This window comes from Pseudopipra pipra, chromosome 9 (assembly GCF_036250125.1).
Source record: "Pseudopipra pipra isolate bDixPip1 chromosome 9, bDixPip1.hap1, whole genome shotgun sequence".
In the NCBI taxonomy this organism is placed as follows: Eukaryota; Metazoa; Chordata; class Aves; order Passeriformes; family Pipridae; genus Pseudopipra; species Pseudopipra pipra.
In genome coordinates, this window is record NC_087557.1 from 26,921,431 (window position 1) to 26,941,553 (window position 20,123).

General features: G+C 58.9%; 3 protein-coding genes across 6 annotated transcripts; 2 read left to right on the forward strand and 1 right to left on the reverse strand.

Moving 5' to 3' along the window:
• Positions 1 to 98: 98 nt before the first annotated feature.
• On the forward strand, positions 99 to 5,450 carry MUTYH (mutY DNA glycosylase). Of its 3 annotated transcripts, none has more exons than XM_064665365.1 (15): positions 99 to 294; positions 490 to 583; positions 1,420 to 1,459; positions 1,790 to 1,863; positions 1,999 to 2,040; positions 2,117 to 2,188; positions 2,397 to 2,510; positions 2,783 to 2,880; positions 3,151 to 3,295; positions 3,395 to 3,467; positions 3,545 to 3,730; positions 3,932 to 4,077; positions 4,299 to 4,448; positions 4,590 to 4,640; positions 4,894 to 5,450. In XM_064665365.1, the coding sequence occupies exons 1-15, from the start codon at positions 140 to 142 to the stop codon at positions 4,996 to 4,998; spliced, it is 1,545 nt and encodes a 514-aa protein (XP_064521435.1). In that variant the 5' UTR covers positions 99 to 139; the 3' UTR covers positions 4,999 to 5,450. The 3 variants fall into 3 exon arrangements, with proteins under 3 accessions (XP_064521435.1, XP_064521437.1, XP_064521436.1); XM_064665367.1 differs by having other exon boundaries at positions 125 to 294; positions 3,395 to 3,470; XM_064665366.1 differs by having other exon boundaries at positions 155 to 294; positions 490 to 623; positions 3,395 to 3,470.
• A 532-nt stretch (positions 5,451 to 5,982) lies between these two features.
• On the reverse strand, positions 5,983 to 8,952 carry HPDL (4-hydroxyphenylpyruvate dioxygenase like). Its single transcript, XM_064665373.1, has 2 exons — positions 8,867 to 8,952; positions 5,983 to 7,692 (listed from the first exon to the last, which is right to left on the reverse strand). The coding sequence occupies exon 2, from the start codon at positions 7,679 to 7,681 to the stop codon at positions 6,497 to 6,499; it is 1,185 nt and encodes a 394-aa protein (XP_064521443.1). The 5' UTR covers positions 7,682 to 7,692; positions 8,867 to 8,952; the 3' UTR covers positions 5,983 to 6,496.
• Positions 8,953 to 10,327: 1,375 nt separating this feature from the next.
• LOC135419184 (selenoprotein Pb-like) lies at positions 10,328 to 13,635 on the forward strand. Of its 2 annotated transcripts, none has more exons than XM_064665379.1 (5): positions 10,328 to 10,437; positions 11,196 to 11,413; positions 11,513 to 11,725; positions 11,863 to 11,998; positions 12,633 to 13,635. In XM_064665379.1, exons 2-5 carry the CDS (start codon positions 11,211 to 11,213, stop codon positions 12,876 to 12,878), a joined length of 798 nt encoding a protein of 265 aa, XP_064521449.1. In that variant the 5' UTR covers positions 10,328 to 10,437; positions 11,196 to 11,210; the 3' UTR covers positions 12,879 to 13,635. The 2 variants fall into 2 exon arrangements, with proteins under 2 accessions (XP_064521449.1, XP_064521448.1); XM_064665378.1 differs by having other exon boundaries at positions 10,341 to 10,432.
• Positions 13,636 to 20,123: the final 6,488 nt, after the last annotated feature.

The window sequence follows — 20,123 nt, forward strand, 5'->3', positions numbered from 1 at the left end:
GGCTCCTTGATTGGCTGCCGCGCGCCGGGAGGCCCCGCCCCGATCGCGCGCGCTGAGGGTGGGAGAGCGCGAGCCCCTCCCTGCGCCTCCCTCCGATTGGTTGGAGCGGTCAGGGGGCGGGGCCGCACGGGGGCGGGAAATGTTTTCCCGGGAAGGTGTCACGTGGCGGCCCCGGCGGGAGCGGCCCCGCCATGACCCGGGCCCGGGCGGGGACCGCGGCGGCGGCGGCCGGGGCGCTCCGACGGAGCGGCGGCAGCGCGGGCCGGGGCAGGAAGCGCACGTCACCCCGCGGAGGTGCCCGGCAGCGGGAGGGTTGGGGGGAGCGTGGGGTGTCCTCTGCTGCCACCCGGGCAGCCACCGGTGCCTCCTGGGTCCTCGTAAGGCCCCGCACCCGGTGCGCGTCCACCCGGCAGCGGTCCTGCCGAGCTCCCGCCTGTGCTGCGGTCGAGCCCCGCAGCCCTTCGTGCCCTGACCCCGCTCTCCCGGCAGGGGCCCCGGCTCCAACGCCCGCCCCGCCACCCGCCCGGCATCACTTCAGCGACCCGGCGGAGGTCGAGGCCCTGCGCAAGAACCTGCTCGCCTGGTACGACAGATGCAAACGGGACCTTCCTTGGAGGGCGCTGGTAAGGGGAGACATCGGGAAGCACTCTGCCTTAAGGGAGCTTTGGTGAAGTGACCGTGGTGTCTTTCCCTTTGTGGTGCATCCCTACCTTCATGGAAGCACTCCCAGCTAGTCGTGGCAGTTCCTTGGGGGGTTGTCTGTAGCCAGTCCCTAGGTATGAAGACTAAAGCAGGGTACACTTCTCGAATACAGCCTCCAACCAGGAGTTCTTTTCTCTGGCATGATTAGTTGTTTTTTAATCCTGTTTTGTTCCTGCCTCTGCGATACCCTGCAGCAGTGAGCTCTGCATGGAAAAGGTTTTCCATGCATTTGCTTTGTATTTGCTTTAAGCCTGCTGGGTGTTTTTTATTAGAGCTCCTGCCTGCTCTGTGCTCAGCCTGGCAGCCAGTGGCTCAGGGGTGATGAGGTGCTGAGGATGCAGCCTCCTTTACAGCAGCATCTGCCTGAATGGTGCTGGGAACTGCTTGGCCCCTCTGTGGGATTTACATCTGCCTGCAATCACTTCCTGTGTGGAGGGGCTCAGGTCTGGGACAGCTCCTTTCGTGGGATTTTGAACACCGAAGGTGACTCTCGCTGTGGGATATTCACCAGGAAGAAACTGCTTTGGATGTCCCTTGATTAACTTGAACTCAGAACTTCTGAGCGCTTGGGGGAAGTTTTTTGTTGTTTTTTTTTTTTTGCAAATCCCACTGTGGCGTTCAAAACACACCATGAGTAGTTTTATTTTACATGCAGGTTCCCTTTGTGGTGGGGTCCTGTGTCACCTTGTTTCTCACACCATGGTCCTCCCCTTTCAGGCAGCGACGGAGCCGGATGCCGACAGACGGGGGTACGCAGGTGAGGAGTGGGGACTGTGCCCCAGCACGTGTGGGGTGCCCCTCTGCGTGTGGCATTGTGAGGGGTGGCTTCAGTTGCCATCTTTGGAACAAGCTGCCTGGAGTGGCCGTGAGAGCCACTGATTCACCCTGCAAGGCACTGCAGGGTTGGAGAGCCCACTTTGGGCCTGGGGGAGCTCCTGTGGGGCAGTGTGAGGGGAAGGTGAGGGGTGGGAAGGGATCCCTTGAGCTGGATGCTCTGCAGTGCTTGTAGCCATTGCTCACATGGCCACGGCACGAGGTGTGGGTGGTGCTGGGGCCTCTGCTCTGATGCCTGCCCTGCTCCCTGCAGTGTGGGTGTCCGAGATCATGCTCCAGCAGACACAGGTGGCTACAGTGATCGACTACTACAACCGCTGGATGCAGGTGACTGTTCCTCACAGAGTCCTGTGCCCACAGGCTGCCCCTTTTGGAGGACATGTCCACTGCCTGTGGCAGATCCCCAGCTGCAGAGCACAGCTCTGCTTGTCCCTGACTTGTCCCCTTCCCTCTGTACCACAGAAGTGGCCAACACTGCAGGCTCTGGCACAGGCATCCCTGGAGGTGAGTGCCACTGGGACCAGGTGCTCTCCCTGCCCTGTGGCTCTCCATTAACACTGTGCTGTGTCTCTTGGAGCAGGAGGTGAACGAGTTGTGGGCTGGGCTTGGCTACTACTCGAGAGGGAAGCGTCTGCAGGAGGCAGCAAGGAAGGTGCTCTGGAGCTGGGGTGGGAGGGCATTTCCAAACCCCTCTGTGCGTGGTGGGTTGGTGCTGGCTCACACCTGCCCTGCCTTGCTGGGGCTGTGAGCTGCTGGCACGAGGCTGCAGAGGGTGGCATCCCATCTTCCTGTGGGCAAAAGGGGTTGCCTGCATGCACCCACCCCAGCTGCTTCCCGGACCTCAGCTCCCTCTCTGCCAGGTGGTGTCCGAGCTGGGTGGCCACATGCCCAGGACGGCTGAGGCCCTGCAGAAGCTGCTGCCGGGAGTGGGCCGATACACGGCGGGAGCCATCGCATCCATCTCGTATGGCCAGGTGAGAGCTGGGCATCACTGGACGTCTCCCCTCTTTGCCACCCAGCCCCACTGCTGGCAGGGTCCTGCTGCTGGGGTCTCACTAACCAGGGGCTCCTCCTCAGGGCTGTGCTTGGCTCTTGCTCTCCCCTCACTTTGGGGTGCATCTCACCCACTGCCCAGCTTGGCCTGTGGGTTGGCCTCTTGTGTGTCCCTCTCCATCCTGGGAGCACCCTAGCTCCCTGCCTTACTTGGAGTGCATCCCAGCATGGTAACCCCAGTTCCTGGTCCCAGGCTACTGGCGTTGTGGATGGGAATGTGATCCGTGTGCTGTGCCGCCTGCGATGCATCGGTGCCGACTCCAGCAGCCCGGCCGTCATCGACCGGCTCTGGTAAGGGGAATGCTCTGTCTCTGTTTGGAACTGTGGTGATCATGGCCAAGCACAGGATTACTCAGGAGCCATGGGGAGCTGAGCCTGTGTAGGGAGAGAGGCATGGGGTACAGGAGCTGTTGGGAAGGTGGTGCTGCTGGGAGTAGTGGAGAAAGGAGCTGTGTTACCTGTGCCTACATAGGAGCATCGTCCCTGGCAGGCAGGGGGCAGGCAAAGGTCCTGGGATGATCTCCTTGCAGAGCCCTGTGCCTCTCACTACCATTTGTCCAGGGACATGGCCAATGCCCTGGTGGACAGGAGCCGCCCTGGGGATTTTAACCAAGCCCTGATGGAGCTGGGGGCGACCGTGTGTGTGCCCAAGGCCCCGCTGTGTGGGGAGTGCCCCGTGAAGCAGCACTGCCGAGCACGGTGCAGGGTAAGTATGCCCCCAAAATGTGGCCCTGAGGGGTTGCCATGTGTGGGGACAGGGTGGGCTGGTGGATGAACCTGTCCCTGCTCCTGTCCCTCCTTGCAGGTGGAGAAGGAGCTGGCCTTGGCCTCGCAGAAGCTGTTTGGAAAACCCGCCCCAGTGCCCGATGTTGAGGACTGTGGTGAGCGTGGGGGGAGATCCCTGTTGTAGCTCCAGGTCTGGGCCCTGCAGCAACTATTATGTTGGTGTTTGCAGGTGTTGGGGACTGTCCCCTGTGCCCCCCAGCCACGGAGCCGTGGGACAGCAGCCTGGGGGTGACCAACTTTCCTCGGAAGGCAGCAAAGAAGCAGCCGCGGGCGATGCGAACGGCCACGTGTGTGCTGGAGCGGAGGGGCTGCCGTGGGGGCCCCGAGTACCTCATCGTGCAGAGACCCAGCTCAGGTGATGGGGCTGGGCAGGAGGGGGATGGAGGCACCACGCAGCCCCTTCCCACCTGTGTGAGGGACAGAGCAGCCTGGGAGAGGCACTGGGGATGCACTTCCTGCTGGGGTGGGGAAAGGAGGCCCTTGGGGCTATGAGGAGGCTCAGTGTCTCCAGATGTACCCCTTGCTGTCTCACATTTCTGTCATGCCTCCTCCCCAGGTCTCCTGGCTGGACTCTGGGAGTTCCCAAGTCTCCCGCTGGCTCAAGATCTGCAGGAGGAGAAGGAGAGGGAGGTGCTGGCTGATCACCTCCAGGCCTGGATGGGGCAGCCTGTGGCAGCCAAAGGCCTGCAGTTCATTGGAGAGGTGAGCCTGGAGACAGAGGGATACAGTGTGAGCCCCCTGTGCTCAGCCACAGGGATGCAGCACAGGGGAAGAGGGTCCCCCTTCCCCACTGTCACCCCTCCCAAGCTCTGCCCCACTCCTCAGAACCCTGGCAGACTCGATGCACTTGTGGGGCAGCTGAGCTGTGCACCCCTCACTGCAGGCCAGCTGCCTGTTTCATGTGTCTTCCCATCCCCTCACAGGTCATCCACGTCTTCTCCCACATCCACCAGACGTATGTGGTCTATTCCCTGCCCCTGGATGGGGATGTGACCCTGGACCCTGCCTCCCCATCCCGCTGGGTGACAGAGGAGGAGTTCCATGCCTCAGCTGTGTCCACAGCCATGAAGAAGGTACTGGGGGGCACCTGGGCCTCGCCTCCCTTCTGTCAGTCTTTCTGGGAGAGCCTCTGCCATCCCCTCAGCCTCTGCAGGCTGTCTCAGCTCCAAGACCCAGCTGCTGTTCAGCTCTGGGCTCTCTTGTGCTCCCTTCAGGTGCTGAAAGCGCATGAGAAGCAGCACAGGAAGGAGACCAGCCCTGGCAAGGTGAGCAGTGCTCCAGGGTGCCTGAAGCCCCAGGAGCTGCTCCCTGTTGCTGTGGGACAGCCTCTGGTGTGCCATGCTGAAGCCCCCATGGGGTTTGGGATCAGGCCAAGGAGCATCCTGTGGCAGGGGACTTGCCTGGCTGGCACTGCCCCAGGATGTCCCCAATACCAGGGGCCCCTTTCTCCAGAGGGGATCCCTGGAGACCGTGGGGGCCCTTGGAGTTTGGTTTAGTTCTACTGCTTGTCTCCTGTAGGGCTCCAAGCGGAAGAGGGGGGCAAAACCACAGGGAGCAGGCAGCACCTGCCCTGGGACACAGCTCTCCCTCCACGCCTTCCTCCGGGCACCGACTGCCCCGTGACAGCACCTGCCATGTGTGAGACCCCCAGAGACCCACCCTGTGGGGAGTCCTGCCCGTGGCAGGGGATAGTTTGTCCTTGTGCTGCTGCAACCCCAGTACATGGCACTGTACTGGTCTCCCACTCGTCCTTTCCACTGGCTCCCCTGTGGGAATTGTGCCTGGATGTGGCCACTGCAGTACTGAACGTGTCCTGGGGCCAGGCCTGCCCTCCTGGGGTTATTCAGCCCCTGGCACCATGGACTCACAGCAGCAGGGGTTCCTCTTTGGCAGCTGTGGCCACACTGCTCCCACAGCCCTGTCCCCTGCCTGCACCTCATCCACCAGCCAGTGACTGGGGATGCTGCCATACCCTTCCCCGCCTCCAACAGTCCTTTTTATACACTTGTTTTTACTGAACCTGAACCACAGGCTTTCTAATAATAAATCCTAAGTGTGTGGGGTTTTCTACGTGACTTTCTGTTTCTGTTGCACTGTGCTAAGCTGGGGGTGTCGGGCAGCCTGTGGTGGAATGTGAAGACAGCCAGCAGGATCGCTACATTTGGGTTGGAGACAGCAGGGATTTCTTTGTTAAAGAACCCCTTGGCTGAGCATTAACTGCTGGTGACTCAAATAGGGCACCCAGAGCATTCCTCTTGTGAGGGCAGGCATCAGTCTCTGAGGGCTGTGCTGCTCCTACCCATAGGCTGCTCCTACATAGGCCAAACAGCTGTCCCCAGGGCTTTTTGTAGGGTTTTATCCTTTTTTTTTTTGGCTGTTCCTCACTGTCCTGCTGAGGTTTTCCCTGACTGTGATGCACCCTTGCAAAGGCACAAGCCTGGGGGCTGGCAGGGACTGGGGACAGTCCTGGTGGGGTGCAAGGGGCAATGACCTCAATTTAGGGACTGCAGGGGTGGGGACAGCCTGCCTTGAGGGACAGAAATGGCCCTCTCATCCTCACCTGGCACTCAGCACATTGTAAATGGGAGGATTAAGAACTCAAAGCAGTACTTGCAAGTTAATTCTTTAATTGAGAGGAGCAAGAGGCCACCACTCGCCCCACACAGGGGCTGGCCGTGCTCTGGGTGGTAACCATTGGTGAGCAGTCTGCCCAAGGCCCTGGGGCTTATCCACTCCCCTCTGGCAGCCCTTCATTCCTCTACAGCTGGGGGTGGTTGCTGTGCCAGCACTGCTCTTGGCCCTGCTGCAGGCTCAAGTCTCAATAAATTAAGATGAACTGAGGCAGAAAGTTCTTTGTGTGAGGTTGATAAATCACTGGGAACCCAGGGAGGGAGAAAAATCACCCTCCATCCTGGGGGATGCTCAGACCCCTGCTGGATTTGGCCCTGAGGGTCTTTCTCCCACGCTGAGTTGGCTCTGGGTTAACCTGGAGTTCTCCCTTGGTCCCTGCCCACCTGGGCCATGCCACCAGCACCCACTGGGATCTCTACAGTGGTGCAGTGCCCCCAGGGTTGGAGTGGATAGGATGGGGAGCTGAGGGTGGAGGATTGCAGTGTTGCCACTACTGCTGCTGGTCCATATAGACCTGCACAGCTTTCCACAGTGCCCGGATATTGCCTTCCCCAAAGCCCGGTGCTCCCCGACGGTCAATGAGCTCCAGGAAGAAGGTCTCCTCGGAGAAGATGGGGTGGGTGAAGATCTGCATCAAATACTCCTGAGAAGGGCTCTCTGTGGCATCAGTGCCCGGCCGGCCCTTGTCCCCAGGCACTGTGGTGTCCAGGAGGATGCCAAGCTCTGCCAGCATGTGGGGGTCCTGCCCGGCCCCCCGGATCTCCTCTGCTTTGCCCCCTTGGCTGTAATATGTGGCGGGGGGTGTGAAGAACCGCACACCCTGCTGCTGCAAAGCCCTGGTCGTGGTGATGATGTCGGTGGTGCAGAGGCCGACGTGCTGGATCCCGGCCCCGCCGTGCTGCTCCAGGAACGTGTCGACTTGGTTGGTGCCGTTCCGCGAGAGGGACTCGGCGAAGACCAGCTTGCAGCCGTGTGCTGGGGTGCTCTGGGCACTCTGCAGCGCGAGGAGCAGCATGCCCACCCCCTGCCCCCCCAGCACGTATCCCTCGGCCGGGCTCTCCTGTGGGTTCAGCAGGAAGCGGTGGAAGCCGAAGCAGCGCTGGTACCAGTCCAGAGCTGCCCGGGCGCCGCCCCGGGGGCAGACATATGTGATGTGGTCAAAGTGGGTGATCTCAATCCCGTCCCCTATGGCTGAGGGGGCTCCTTGGATGAGCTGGAAGCCAGGCAGGAAGGGTCCCTGGTAGCAAGATCGGTCTAAAAGGGTATGGCTGATGTTGCCCACGACGGAGCTCACCACCCCGTAGGTGACAGAACCGCCATCATCCCTCAGCTCAGTGGGGGGCACCAGCAAGGAGCATCCCTGGCTCTGCAGCCGCTTGCAGAGCCCCAGCACGTCGTCCACCTCAAAGCAGACGTTGGAGGCTGTGCCCAAGGCAGGCTGGGGGTCCACATCGTAGAGGAATTCCTGGGAGGAGGTGCTGGCAGACCCTGGTGCCAGGCGCTCGTTGACGAGGAAGACGGCGGATCCCCGTCGCAAGGCCAGCTGCCGGACCCGCGGCGTCTCCCGCACGGCCACGGGCTGGAAGCGAAAGGCGTTGGCCAGGTGCTGGGCCCAGCCCTGCCTGTAGGGCAGGTGGAGGGAGATGAAGCAGGGGCGGCTCAGCGAGGCTGCCATGGCCAGGCAGGCTGCGGGGAGGATGCAGGGGGTCAGGGGGGGCTTGCTGGCCATGGGAAGAAGCCGTTCCCCCACCTTGCACCGAGCCCACGTGCATCTGCGTGCACAGATGCACACGTGTGTAAACTTGCACCCTTTAAATGTGTGTATTTAAATAAGTGGTCTCACAAGCCCATTTGCACTGTGCAAGGGCACCCACCTTCCGCAGCAGCTGCAAAGATCTGCCCAAGGATGCTGAGACATCCCACCCCTTCACTCTGCTGCCCTGCCCTGTGCCTGGGGTGCCTGAGGAGAAAACCCCTGAGCCCTGGCTGCAGCCCAGTGGGCCTCCTTTGGAGCCATGTGTCCCTTGGGAGTGCCACAGGGAATCCCAGTGTGGGAGGTGTGCTGTGTGCTGTATGTGTAAGCAAGATTATGGGGACAAGGGTTGTGGGGGAGAATGTCCTGTACCAGGAACATGGAGGTTGGACTGGTAAACATGGAGCAACACACTAGTTACAGCTAAAAGGCTTCTGTGCTGTCCCAGTACTTGTCAAGGTTGTCCCACAAATGTGGGGGTTACAGGCTGATGTGCCCTTTCTCTCCCCAACAAGGACAGCGTGGAGCTACCACGCTTCCTGCAGCAGGCTGGGGACAATGACCTTGCCCTATTGGGGCAGAGGAGGGACACTTCAGGAAAAGTGATCTCCCTCCCCACCCCGCCACATGCCTGCGACACCGAAGGAGGCAAAAAGATCTGTCCAAAAAATCAATCGGTATACCCTCTCCAGAGCATCCCACTGAGGCTTCCTGACCCCTTGGCATGCACCAGCCACCCCGGCCAGAGCGCACAGGAGTGCAGGGAGCGCACACACACCTGCTGAAATATCCCCTCTCACCCGCCTCTGGAAGGGGCTGTGCACACCGAGCCCTCCCTGCTCCCAGGGCACAGGGCTGAGCAGGGGCCCCGCAGTGCCCCTGAGACCCGCCGGGCTCCCCGCCCGCGCAGGGAGGCGGGACCGTGCCGGGGCCCCGCCGAGCACATGGGCAGGGGACGGCGCTCGTTCCCTCCAGCCCTCCTTCCCGCTGCGCCCTGCGGGATCAGCACGATTCCCGCTCCGCTCCCGCCGCCCCCGCTCCCGGCCGCCCGCCCCGTCCCTCCCCCGTGCCCGCGGGGGCCCCGCTCGCCCCCGGGCCGCGGCTCACCCGGGTCAAGGCTGCGGGCGAAGGGGATGCCGGGCAGGGCCGGCCCCGGGGGCGGTTCGTTCGCTCCTCCCCGGCATGCCCCGGGCACGGCGGGACGGGCACGGCCGCGGGGGTGGCGGTGCCGGGGAGCCTGTGGGAGCCTGTGGGAGCCTGTGGGAGCCTGTGGGAGCCTGTGGGAGCTCTGGGGAGTTGTCTCGGCGGGGGGAATCGGCGGCTCCCGTCCTAGGCAGGGAACCCCTGGCCACGGTGAACGCCGCACGCTGCGGGTGCCGCAGTTCCTATCGACCCGTGCGGGGCGGGCGGTGCTTGTAGAGCGAAAAGATGCCCAAGTTTACGAGCGCGGGCACCGCGGCTCGGGGTGAGCCAAGGGAGGAGGGAGCCAGGTGGTGCTAGGGGGTCCCTGGGATGCAGCTCGTGTCTGTGCTGGGTCATTCCCTGCCAGCCCGAATCCAACCCGAATACGTAGTGCCCGCGCTCAGTGCTGGGCGCTTCACGGGCCAGGGATGCCCAGTGTGGCTTAGGGAAGCAGCAGGTAGGTGGGTGGGGGTGAGAGCTCTGCAGAAGGCCCAGTGTCAGGCATGAGATGGGGCTGCTCCAGGCTGACCCCTTGCAGCTCCGCCTGCTCCCCGATCCCAACCCATGTCTCCCCTCCGTCCCCCTAGCAGCGATCCTCTCTCTCCCTGCTACTCGTGGCTGTTTTCTGACGAATCTCCTCTCTTCATGTGCCTGGGATCATGTTCTGCCCCCTCTCTGACTGTGGCTGCTGCCCTTCCCTGCCTTATCATGTTTTTGTACAGAGCCCAGGTACAATAAACTGCTCAAATATTTGCAGAGATGTCCGTGTGCTGCCAGAGTGGTGAGCTCCTCTTGTTTGGTTGGGGGGTGGAATCCAGTGTTGCTGTGATTTCCCAAGGGAGCACTGGCTCCTTACATGACCACAGCCCTACTGGTGTGGAGCCAGACAGGAGGCATGGGACCGGACACTGGGGGATGGCTGTGGGGCCACACAACAGAACAGCACAGCCTTCAGGGTGACACTGCAGAGCAGGGAGCTGCAGCACCCCGGGGTGTGAGGCCCATCTCTTTGGCTGCAGGGTGGCAGAGGCAGGGTGGCTCCCCTGGGACCTTGTGCATGGATGATACTGTTCAATGTTACCCCACAGTCCTGCAGCCCTTTGGTGCAAGCAGTGCCCTTGTCAGTGCCCCCAGCCCTCCTGTGCCTATGGGGTGATTTCGAGTGGCTGTGCCTGTGTTTTCCCTTCAGCACTGCCTGTCACCCTCTGTGCCAGCCCGGCACCAGGCACCGCTTTGCCCCAGCGTGGCACGGGCTGGGCTGTGGCAGCAGGACCCCGAAGCCACATGGCACGGAGGGGGACAGTGCCTGCCTTGTTGCCATCCCCTCGAGGCAGGCGGTGGTGGCCAGGGAGCAGTCCCTGTTCCAGCCAGGCTCTTCTCCTCCCTCCTGGGCGGGGAGAGTGGACAGGAGATAAAAGGGAGATCAGGGCCAGCTGGAAGTTGCTGAAAGCTGCTGGGACTGGGAGCAAGGGAGGACGGCAGCGAGGAGAAGTGCGGTATTGAGGACTCGTTCTCGCGGGAGAGAGGGCTGGGGATTGGGAGCACATCCATCCTGACCAGACCCTGAAGCCCCCTGCTCCTTCCCCAGATCATCCCCCCCAGTCCTATATCCTTCCCCTGCCCATTAAACCTGCTGGATGCTAGAGGGACGGGGCATATCTTGGGGTGGGAATGGTCAGGGGGCTGTGAGAGGAAGGGAAGTCAGGCAGATATTCAGAGGCGAGGGCTTTAAAGGCTCTGTGTACCCCCAAAATGCTTCATGGGGCATAAAGGATTCTCAAGGTGACCTGAAGGTGAAACCATTCCTGTCCCAGTGACTCCTCACTGGTAGCCGAGATGATGAGGGCTGCATCCCTGCTCCCCTCTGGGACAAAGACAGACCTCTGTCTGGGGCTGGGTTTGTTTTGTGGCATTAGGGAGGTGGACAAGGCCCATGGGAGGAGCAGCACCTTCATCTTCTGTTGTGTGGAGGGGGTATCTCACTGCTGGGGAGAACAGGGTGCTGTGGCAGTGGGTGCCCACAAAAGATGCAGCAAAGCTGCTGTGCTGGTTGGGAGCTGGACACCCCAATCCCCCATTTCATCTCCCTCTCCTTACCCCCCCCAGAGCAGGGTTTCCTGGCTCCCAGTGCTGTGCTGGGTGCAGTCCAACACTGCCCACCAGTCCTTGTCTGCCCTGGGTGGGGGGTGCAGGGAGGTAGTTTGGGGTTGCAGTGGATCTGGGAGGAGAATAACACCCTGTGTCCCCCTGCCAGGGCCCAGAGTCCGGGATGAGGCTGCTGGTGCTGGCCCTGGCCACCTGGCTGGGGCTGGCCTCGGCCTCTGAGGAGGTGGCCAACAGCAGCCGGATCTGCCAGGAGGCACCAGCATGGAGCATCAACGGCTCGAGCCCCATGGAGGGGGCGGCAGGGCAGGTGACCGTGGTGGCTCTGCTGAAGGCCAGCTGACACTTCTGCCTGACGCAGGCCCAGAGGTGAGCCCTGCTCCCCTGCCCCAAACCAGCTCCACCATCTCGGGGGGGTCTCAGCAGCCCCCTGCCCCGGCACCCTTTCCCAGCACCTCCTTCCCACAGCCTCGGGGGCCTGCGGGAGCGGCTGGCCCTGCAGGGCATGGGCGGCATCCGCTACCTGATCGTCAACGAGAAGGCGCCGCTGTCCCGCGCCATGTTTGGGGAGCTGCAGCGCCACGCCCCGCCGGGAGTCCCCGTCCTCCAGCCGGAGCCGGAGGACCCCGACGTCTGGCAGGTCCTGGGGGGCGACAAGGACGACTTCCTTGTCTATGACCGGTGAGTGGCCTCTGACTCGCCTGAGGCTTTCCTGGGGGTTACAGAGCTCTTGGTGGGCTTCCAAAATCTACCCCCATGGCTGGGCTAGAGGGACCCCAAAACCCCATCTCTAGCCAGGCCATGGCTTCTCCTCTCAGGTGCGGCCGCCTGGCTTTCCACATCCAGCTGCCCTTCAGCTTCCTCTACTTCCCCTACGTGGAGTCGGCCATCCGCTTCACCCACAGCAAGGACTTCTGCGGCAACTGCTCCCTCTACCCCAACACTACGCAGGAGGTAAGAGCAGGGATGCTCACTGGAGCTGGGATTCCTTCTCTCCTCTGGCATTGCACACCACGAGAAACAATGTTATCTCCATGCTGGGGACAGGCTCCGGGGTTGGCAGCTGCCCTTGGCAGTGGTTTAGAGGGAAGGTGATGAAAGGTCTGGAATAAGGGCACTTAAATAGGTCAGAGCTTTCAGACTGAGAAAGAATGGACTAAAGGGGTCATAGCCCAGGTCTGGGAAAGCTAACTAGGACTTCTCATATAAGAAAGGGGCAGGCAGTGCATGCAGAAGTGGCAAGCTCAGAGCAAAGAAAAGGACACAGCTCTGAGCTCAGCAGGCGATTAGTCACTTCCTAGGAGAAAAATCCATCCAGAAATATTAAATGCAAAGTCCCTTTTCTCTGGACCACTGACAGCTTGAGCCAAGGGATTCGGGTACAGAGGCTTGTGTTCTGTGTTCTCCAGCCTCTCCTGTCCTCTCTGTGTCCTGGGCCAGGGCTGGAGAGCCTTTGCTCTGACCCACAGCTCTCTGTATGACGCATGCTGCTCTGCCTTCATCCCAGCTCACAGCCGTGCTCCCAGGCTTTCTGCAGGGCTCTGTGGGTATTCACATTCCACACCAGTCCTTGTGTTACTTTCCTCAGGCTAACAGTACCATGGAGGTCCCTGTAACCCCGAGCCCGCTTCCTGAACATGAAGGGAAGGAGTCAGGGACCCCCATCCACCAGCACAAGCCCCTCCATCCTCATCGCCACCATGAGGTCAGCAACGAGAGAGCCACAAACCCAAGTGGGGACCACGAACCTGCCGCCCATCCTCACCACCACCATGGGGACCATGATCATCTCCATCACGAGGGGAAGAAGCAGAAGGAGGGGAATAAGCATTAAGCCAGGCTGGGCAGCCTTGCAGAACCCGGTAGTGTGCAGAACACCCCAACTCACTTCACAGAGGCGAGGAAGGACTTGCTTTGGGCTGCTGATCACCAGCAGCACTGGTACAACAACTCCCTCCAGCATCCCCCATGTGGGTCACACTCCCACACTGTGGTAGGGATGGAAATCTCCCTCGGACCCTGCTCAGTGCTGCATTTTCCACCCCGGGGCTCAGTTCTGAGCCTTCCTCTGCTGCTGTCTGCCTTTCCATGCTCAATGAAGCCCGCTGTGCAAACCAGGAGGTCCCTGGTCACTGCTGGCTGACACTGCATGGAGCAGCAGGGCAGGGATGGAGGGGCCAGAGCTGGGATGGAAGCAGCACTGCCAGCACCCTCTGCCCATCCCAACACTTCTGGGGCACCCCTGGGTGTCCTGGCCGGGGAGCGAGGGGAGGGACAGTGTGTGCCCTGCAGGACACAGTCCCAGGGGTGTACGAGAAGCGGTGGGATGTCGCAGCTCCCCATGGTCCAAACCCCATACCCCCATAGCTGTCACATCCTGGGGACCCCTCAGACCGTGCACACAGGTATGTGCAGTGGTGGTGGGTGGCCGCAAGATGGTGGCCTTGTCCCCTCTTGGAGACCCAGGGGCTGTATGGAAGGGCCCACAGCCCTGGGAGGACGGGGTGAGGATCCTGGGGTCTCTCCTGGGGGAAGAGAGGTGGGAGGGTGATGCGGATATCCAGAGTACAAATAAAACCTCTGTGAAGTGACCACTGCTCTGTCTGACCTCTGGTGGGCCCAGGGAGGGTGGGGGTCTTGCTCAGGGCTGGTCTGTGCTCTGGGCACAGGGAGGGACACAGGGCTGAATGGAGACTCTGTGATGCAGCAGCTGGTGGTGATTTACATCCCCTGGGCAGGGGTTGGTTGGAGGTAAAGGGGTTGAAGACCGAAGAGACTCCACCTCTTCAAACCTTCTGGTTTCCTCCTGCCAGGATGGGAGCGCAGGGCATCAGTGCTGTGCTGCCAGGAGGACGTTTGGCTCAGCACCTCCATCTCTACCTTGTAGGTGTGGTGTTGGGGTGCCTGCCCCAGGCTGATGTTTGTTCCCACAGGCAGTCCAAAGTCATCGTGGGCATCTTGTCCCCAGTGCCCAGACTGGTCCCCGCTGTGAGCACACCCTGGGGCTCCCCAGCCCTCAGGAAGTTGGATGCTGTGTCCTTGGCAGGCAGTCACACCTGCCTGCACCGTGGGCCACCCCCAGGCCTGGATCTGCCCTTTACTCCAGCTCCATCCATCATCCCACACAGCCCTACTCAACACCTTCCCTGAGCTGCCCATCTCCTTTCCAGGCCCCACAGCCTGAGTGGGGAGCAAAGAGACGTTTTTCTGCTCAGTGTTATGAGGTGCCATGTGTGGTGTGTGTCCTACTGCTGATGCTCTGAGCTGGATTTCTGCCCCCCTCCAGCCTGCCTCTGCTGGAGAATGCTCTGCCCAGCGACTGGGACAAGAACCAGGGTGAAGAGAAGCTGTTCTTCATGGGGATGAGGCCAGTGAGAACAGAAGGGTCTTTCTCATCAGCCTGGGGGAGCCAGCCAAGCTCTCCCATGGACTACTGACTGAGACTCTGCTCTCCCTCCTCCATCTCTCCTCCCCCTTCCTCCTCTACCTGCTTCCAGTAGCCTGCAAGGGCACCTCTGTCTGCTGCTCCTGCCATCAATATTGAGGTTATCTTTTTCTTCTGGCAGCTGCTGTAATTGAAACAAAGCAGGCCGGGCCTCACGGGCTCCGCTCCTCTCGCTCATTTTGCTGGTGCTGCTGAGACAACTAATTCATCTTATCAATGCGTGGTTGGCCTCTTTTCCACCAGATCCAGGCAGAGCCCTCTCCTCACCAAGGCTGGTAGAAGCGGGCTGTGTCCCTGTGGTGTGCTGCTGGGTGCTGCTCCGTCCAGCCTCCGGTCCTTGCCTTGCCTCAGCTGGGTACTGGCCACCAGCAGGAGATGCCAGAGGAGCCAGTCAGAGGGAAGAGGTGCAGACTGGCAGAATGCTGATGGATTTATCTCCTTCTTTTGCCTTCTGATGTTTCATCAGCACTTCACCTGTGTTAAATTCCCCATCCTTTTCTTGCTTGGCTCCTAAAGGTGTCCCTGGCAAAGAGGTGAAGGGTGACGAGTGGGGCATACGAGGATTTGCATTCCCTTGCTGAGGGATCCCATCTGGTGCTGGGTGTGTAGTCCAGTGCAACTGCTACCATTTGGTTACCTCCCAGCAGGCGAATTTCCAGCCCTGAAGGCCTGGCTTGGCATTTTGCTTTGGGTAGAGAAATTGAGGTATGGGAAAGAGCTGTGACACTGTTTGGGTGAAGTCCTACATGACTGAGTAATGGCAAGGGTTTAGGGTGAAGCTGATGCTACTCCATATATTATTGTCCGAAGGCCTGAAGGGTTTGGGCTTGCTTGGGACCCCTGTGACATTACTCACTCCTGAAAGACGCCAGAGACCTGGAGCTCTGCAAATTCTGTGTCATGTCTGCAGTCCTGCGATGTTGAGGGAGAGCTTTGCTCCTGGTGGGGTGGAGGAGAGGTGTTTTGGGGAAGGTAACAGACTCTCTACATCACCGGTGTCTTGGAGAGTGATGGTATTAGCAGTCAAGGAGCCCCAAGGAATCCTCATCTTTCAGGGGGGCTGGCTTAGCTGGGGGGGGGGGTCCAGGGCCAGAAACTAGGGCTGACTTCAGGTCCTGGTAGTGCTTGGCACCCTGGTGTCTGTGGCTGTGCCACCACTCTGGAGGAGGAGAGATGCCAGTTTCACATCACATGAAGCCTTGGCCCTGTATGCTGCTCCTACAGAGGGCCAGGCAGATCCTCTTGGGAGAGGGGGAACAGCCAGTCCTAATGTCAACAGAGGCCTCTTGTGCTCTTGTGCAGCGACGCTGTGTCAAGAAGAGGAATGGGTCCCTCCTCCTCCGCCCATTCATCTGGCAGCCGGGGCTGGCGTGCTGCCAAGCCAGGCTGCTTTGGAAACATTTCATTGAGGAGGCAGCTGAGCCTAGGAAAACAGAATGAAAATATACAGAGGGATCACTGTTGTTAGGCAAAATAAATGCGGGCGGCTGCATTTCTGTCCCCCAAGTCCAGCCCAGCCGGGCCCCTCTGGCTTCCATGGGGTCGGGGTGACTGGGGGATGGAAGCCACCTATCTCCATTGTGGGTTAGAAGCTGTGGAATGAGGGATGGAGAGATCATTGGTGGCTTTGGCCAACTTGCTGATGACCCTGGTGAAGAGGCCCAGGCTTGGTGTAGCGTTGCCCGAGGAGATGGGACAGAGCAGAGAAACAGCAGCAGAGGTGAACCAGCAGCAGTGACTCTTGTTCCCTGCATGGTCTCAGGTGTGGGAGGTTGATGAAGATGGGTCTGCAGAAGTGTGTCAGATTTTGGCCTCATTCATTCCCATCTCCCTCTTCGTGGGACCAGGATGGGCACAAGACCCCCAGCAGGATAGAGCCCAGTCCCTGGGTTTTCAAAGCCCAGTTGCTTGTCATGCCCCATCATTTGTCTGCTGGCAGAGAGAGAGCAGGGTCACCCCAAAGCAGTCCCCAGGGACAGAGGTGGACACACCTCTCTGACTTCTGAGCAAAGCTACTTTCAACAGGTTTGCCTCTCCTATTGTTTCCCCTATAACCTCTATCTTTCCTCCAAAGGCCTTCAAGTCTTTCCATGGCCATTTGATGACCTACAAGAGACCTGTCCCAGCTCTTTCTCTCCATCCTGGTGGGTCCAGAGTGGTTTAGGGGAGGCAGAGGTGGAGCCCCAGCTCCATGGGATACCAAAGCTCTCATTCCTGCATGGCTGCTCTCTGTGCCACGATGGCACAGCTTTTTATGGCTTCACCACCTTTCTTTGTCCACTCAGCACAGTCTGCTTCTGTTAGTTATGGTTTAGATCAGGGGGTTGAAAGGAGCCCAGTGTCAGCAGACCAAACCCAATGTACACTCTGGGAGAGACACATCTCACCAGCACATGGATTTGAGCCCATCTCACCATACATGGATTTGCACCAGACAGCAGGTGCCCAGGGCTGAGACTGAGTTCTGTGTTGGTCCTTGTGTTCACAGGAGCTTTGCTAAAACTCATGCTCCCCTCTCTTGCCCTCCTGCTGGGGAAGCAGCTAGCAAGATGCTCCTTTTTTTGCCAAGGGGTGCCACGGACCAGGGGGAAAGGGAAATGGGACCATGGCACTTCAATGAGGGTGAGGACACAGTAGAGGTCGGGAAGCAATTCCAAACTTTATTAAAGCAAACAGGGACTTAAATAGGGTAGGTTCAGGGGGTGGAGATTTGCCCTGTCTCTCTCCATCTGCCTCTCCTCCAGACAAGTTGAGTGTGATACTTGGCTCCCAAATCCTGCTGCTGAGAGCAGCCTGGGATGATGGCAGATGCCTTATGTACCTAGATCCAGTGGCACAGGCCACAGGCAGCCCACTCCAGCTCCATGGAGCCTCTCCTGGCTGGGCCAGTAGTCGGTGCCTGGGTTCCAACACTCCCCTGTTCCACCGTTAATTACCCTCCATCGCTAGGATTTTGTAGCTTCTCCTTGAGTCTGAGTTTGTCCAGCTTTCAGCCTTCTCTGTGTTGTTTTTCAGCTCACAGAGTCTGTGTTGTCTTTTCTCCATCACAGATCCTTTTCTTTTTTCCCTGAAAAAAGTGAAGTTGGTTCAGTGTGTTGTTTCCCACCTGCTTCTCCCCTCCTTCCCTAGAATAACATTCCGTGCCCAGAGTTACTTACATTTTAATTACCATTAACAAACTGTGTTAAATGCAGAGGGTAAAAGGCTGGGATGGGTTATCATGTGATCTCTGCCCACGGAGAGGGAGTGGGACCCTGAGTGATGGAGGGCAGAGGAATGAGCTCCAGCCCTGGCCTGATTCTGACTTTCCACCCAGCTGGACCCTGCGACCCACTCACATCTCCAAGGCCAGGGCAGACCCGATGCTGAAAGCTGACAGGAGCATTGTTTCCCCCTCACTTTGCCATCTTTTATTCATACTCTTGTAGCCTGCAAAATGATTCCCCGGTTATTTTAGCATCTCTAATTAAGGGGAAGGAACTTCAGTGGCTGAAAGGAGGGGTGATGGGCCAAGAGGGCTCCTTTCTGCTGAGCTCAGCCCCGCGACAGCCAGCCTGGCCGGGATGGACATCTCTCTCCAGTGCGGGATTGAGTAACTTTCTGGAGCACTCTGTGCTTTTAGACTCTGTGCTGGGGAGGTGACTGTTTCTCCTGGAAGCCGAGGGTCTTCGCCCAGCAGCTCCTCTGTACTTAATTGCTGGCCTGCACAGCAAATGCGTTTGCTGGAAGGGTGCAGAAATCTCTATGGCAAGGCAGAGGCTCAGCACTTTGCTAATCTTACGGGGGCTGGGGAAGGCAGTCCTGGCAAGCCAGAGATGTAATGTCATGTGTGGGGGAGAGAGGGAACAACAGCTCCTGACAGCCAGAACTCTCTGTCTGGGTACAAGGGGGAATCTGTGCCTGCCCCATCCTGACACCTGACACCCAAGGACCTCGCTCCATTTTTCTCCCTTTCTCACTCCTGCTCCAGACCATTTTGTTCCTCCTCTGGGTACCCCCACTCCAACCATACAAAGGAGCTTCCCAACCTGCATCCTGCCCCACAGGCCCCGTCCCCACAGCAGGGCTTGCCAACTCTCTCCTGCTCACACACTCCACCCTCCTTCTGAAATCCTCCTGGACCTCCAGCCCTGCCAGATCCAAACTCCTGGTGTTTGTGGTACATGGCAGACGGAGACAATGTGTCATGAGATGCCCTGGAGATGCCTTCTCCAGACATGGTGTTGTGTGCATGCATCCTAGATCCTGGATCAATGATGGCCTGTGGTTTTTCTTAGGTATTGCTGTCCCCTTTGGCAGTAGACAAAGAGCAGAGAAGCTGAAGCTTCTCTGAGAAGCACCCTGAGCATCCCATGCTTTAAACCTACACATCCCTTACCAAATATAGGGACATACAGGTAAGCAGAGCTGTTCCTGTGTCAAAGTAAGGGTGAGAGCAGCCATCCTGCACCTGATCTTGGAATTCAGCCCATGCTTGGAGCAGGGAGATGATTCTTTCTGTCCTTGCTTTTCTCTTCTGAGTACACAGACAAATGCAGTCACACCTGAAGGAGGTCTCTGAGCTTGTCAGTTCTGGAAAGTTTCATAAAATAACTGGCTGGCTAGTGAAAAGCCACTTTATTAGAGTCCCTGCTGAAAGAGGAGCACAGCAATAACTCAGTGCTAATGAATCAGTGGAGAATCCACAGGGGATTCAAACGGTTTGATGGCAAAAACTCCAACTCCAGCCTATGCTTCGTTGGAGACCTTACTAGGCACTGGAGAATCTAAAAATAGTGCTCAACTCTATGGGCAACCAAACCAAGGTGTTCCTCCTCTTGCTTGCAAGGCCAAATATTTCACAAAGCAGTGCTCTCTGTCTCCCTCTGGACATTGGATCCATGGGGATGCTAACGAATAACTATCCTGGGCAATAGATCCCTCGACTCCTGACTGCATTAAGGCAGTTACTCCCTGTGTCCTTTCCCTCCTGCCTCTGCTCTGAACAGCACCAGCAATATTGGAAAGGTAGAAACGGTCACACTTCCAATGAGTACCATGGCTGCTGATAAACCCAGCTTTGACTGCTTTGGAGCAGCCAAGTCACTGTCTGGAGCAGGAGCTTGGTGTCTGCCTGCATTCTGCTATCCTGCTCCTTTCCCACTGTTAGTTGGCCATAAAGCTTCTGCTGCCCTTGTATATCTTCATCTGTCACCAGAGGACTTCCCTGGTACTCCCTGGGTCTTGCGAAGCTCTCCTGTCATCTCTGCAAGGCTCAGCCAGTGTCACCCATGTTACTGAGGGCACAGCATGGACTATTTGGAGTCAAAGCAATGTCAAAGAGGCACGAGAGCATCTAAGAGAGAGGAAGATGCCCAGAGAAAGGCAGTCTTTCTGCAGAGGATGGGTTTTGGGCATGGTGGGGAGAGAGGAGGGCAGCTACATGAAGTGTGGGAACAGCCAAGGAGGTGACACTCCCTTGGGCTGAGATGTGGCACCAGCCATCACTTACCTTGTCTGATACAAGACAAAGCACAGGTGCCAGGAAACCCCAGAGGGCACCTCAGCAGCATCCTTGGCCTCTCTCCTTTCCAGGGCCCTTGAATTCAGTTTCTAGCAAGACAAAAGCAGTTCTCTTGCTCCACAGCACCTTTA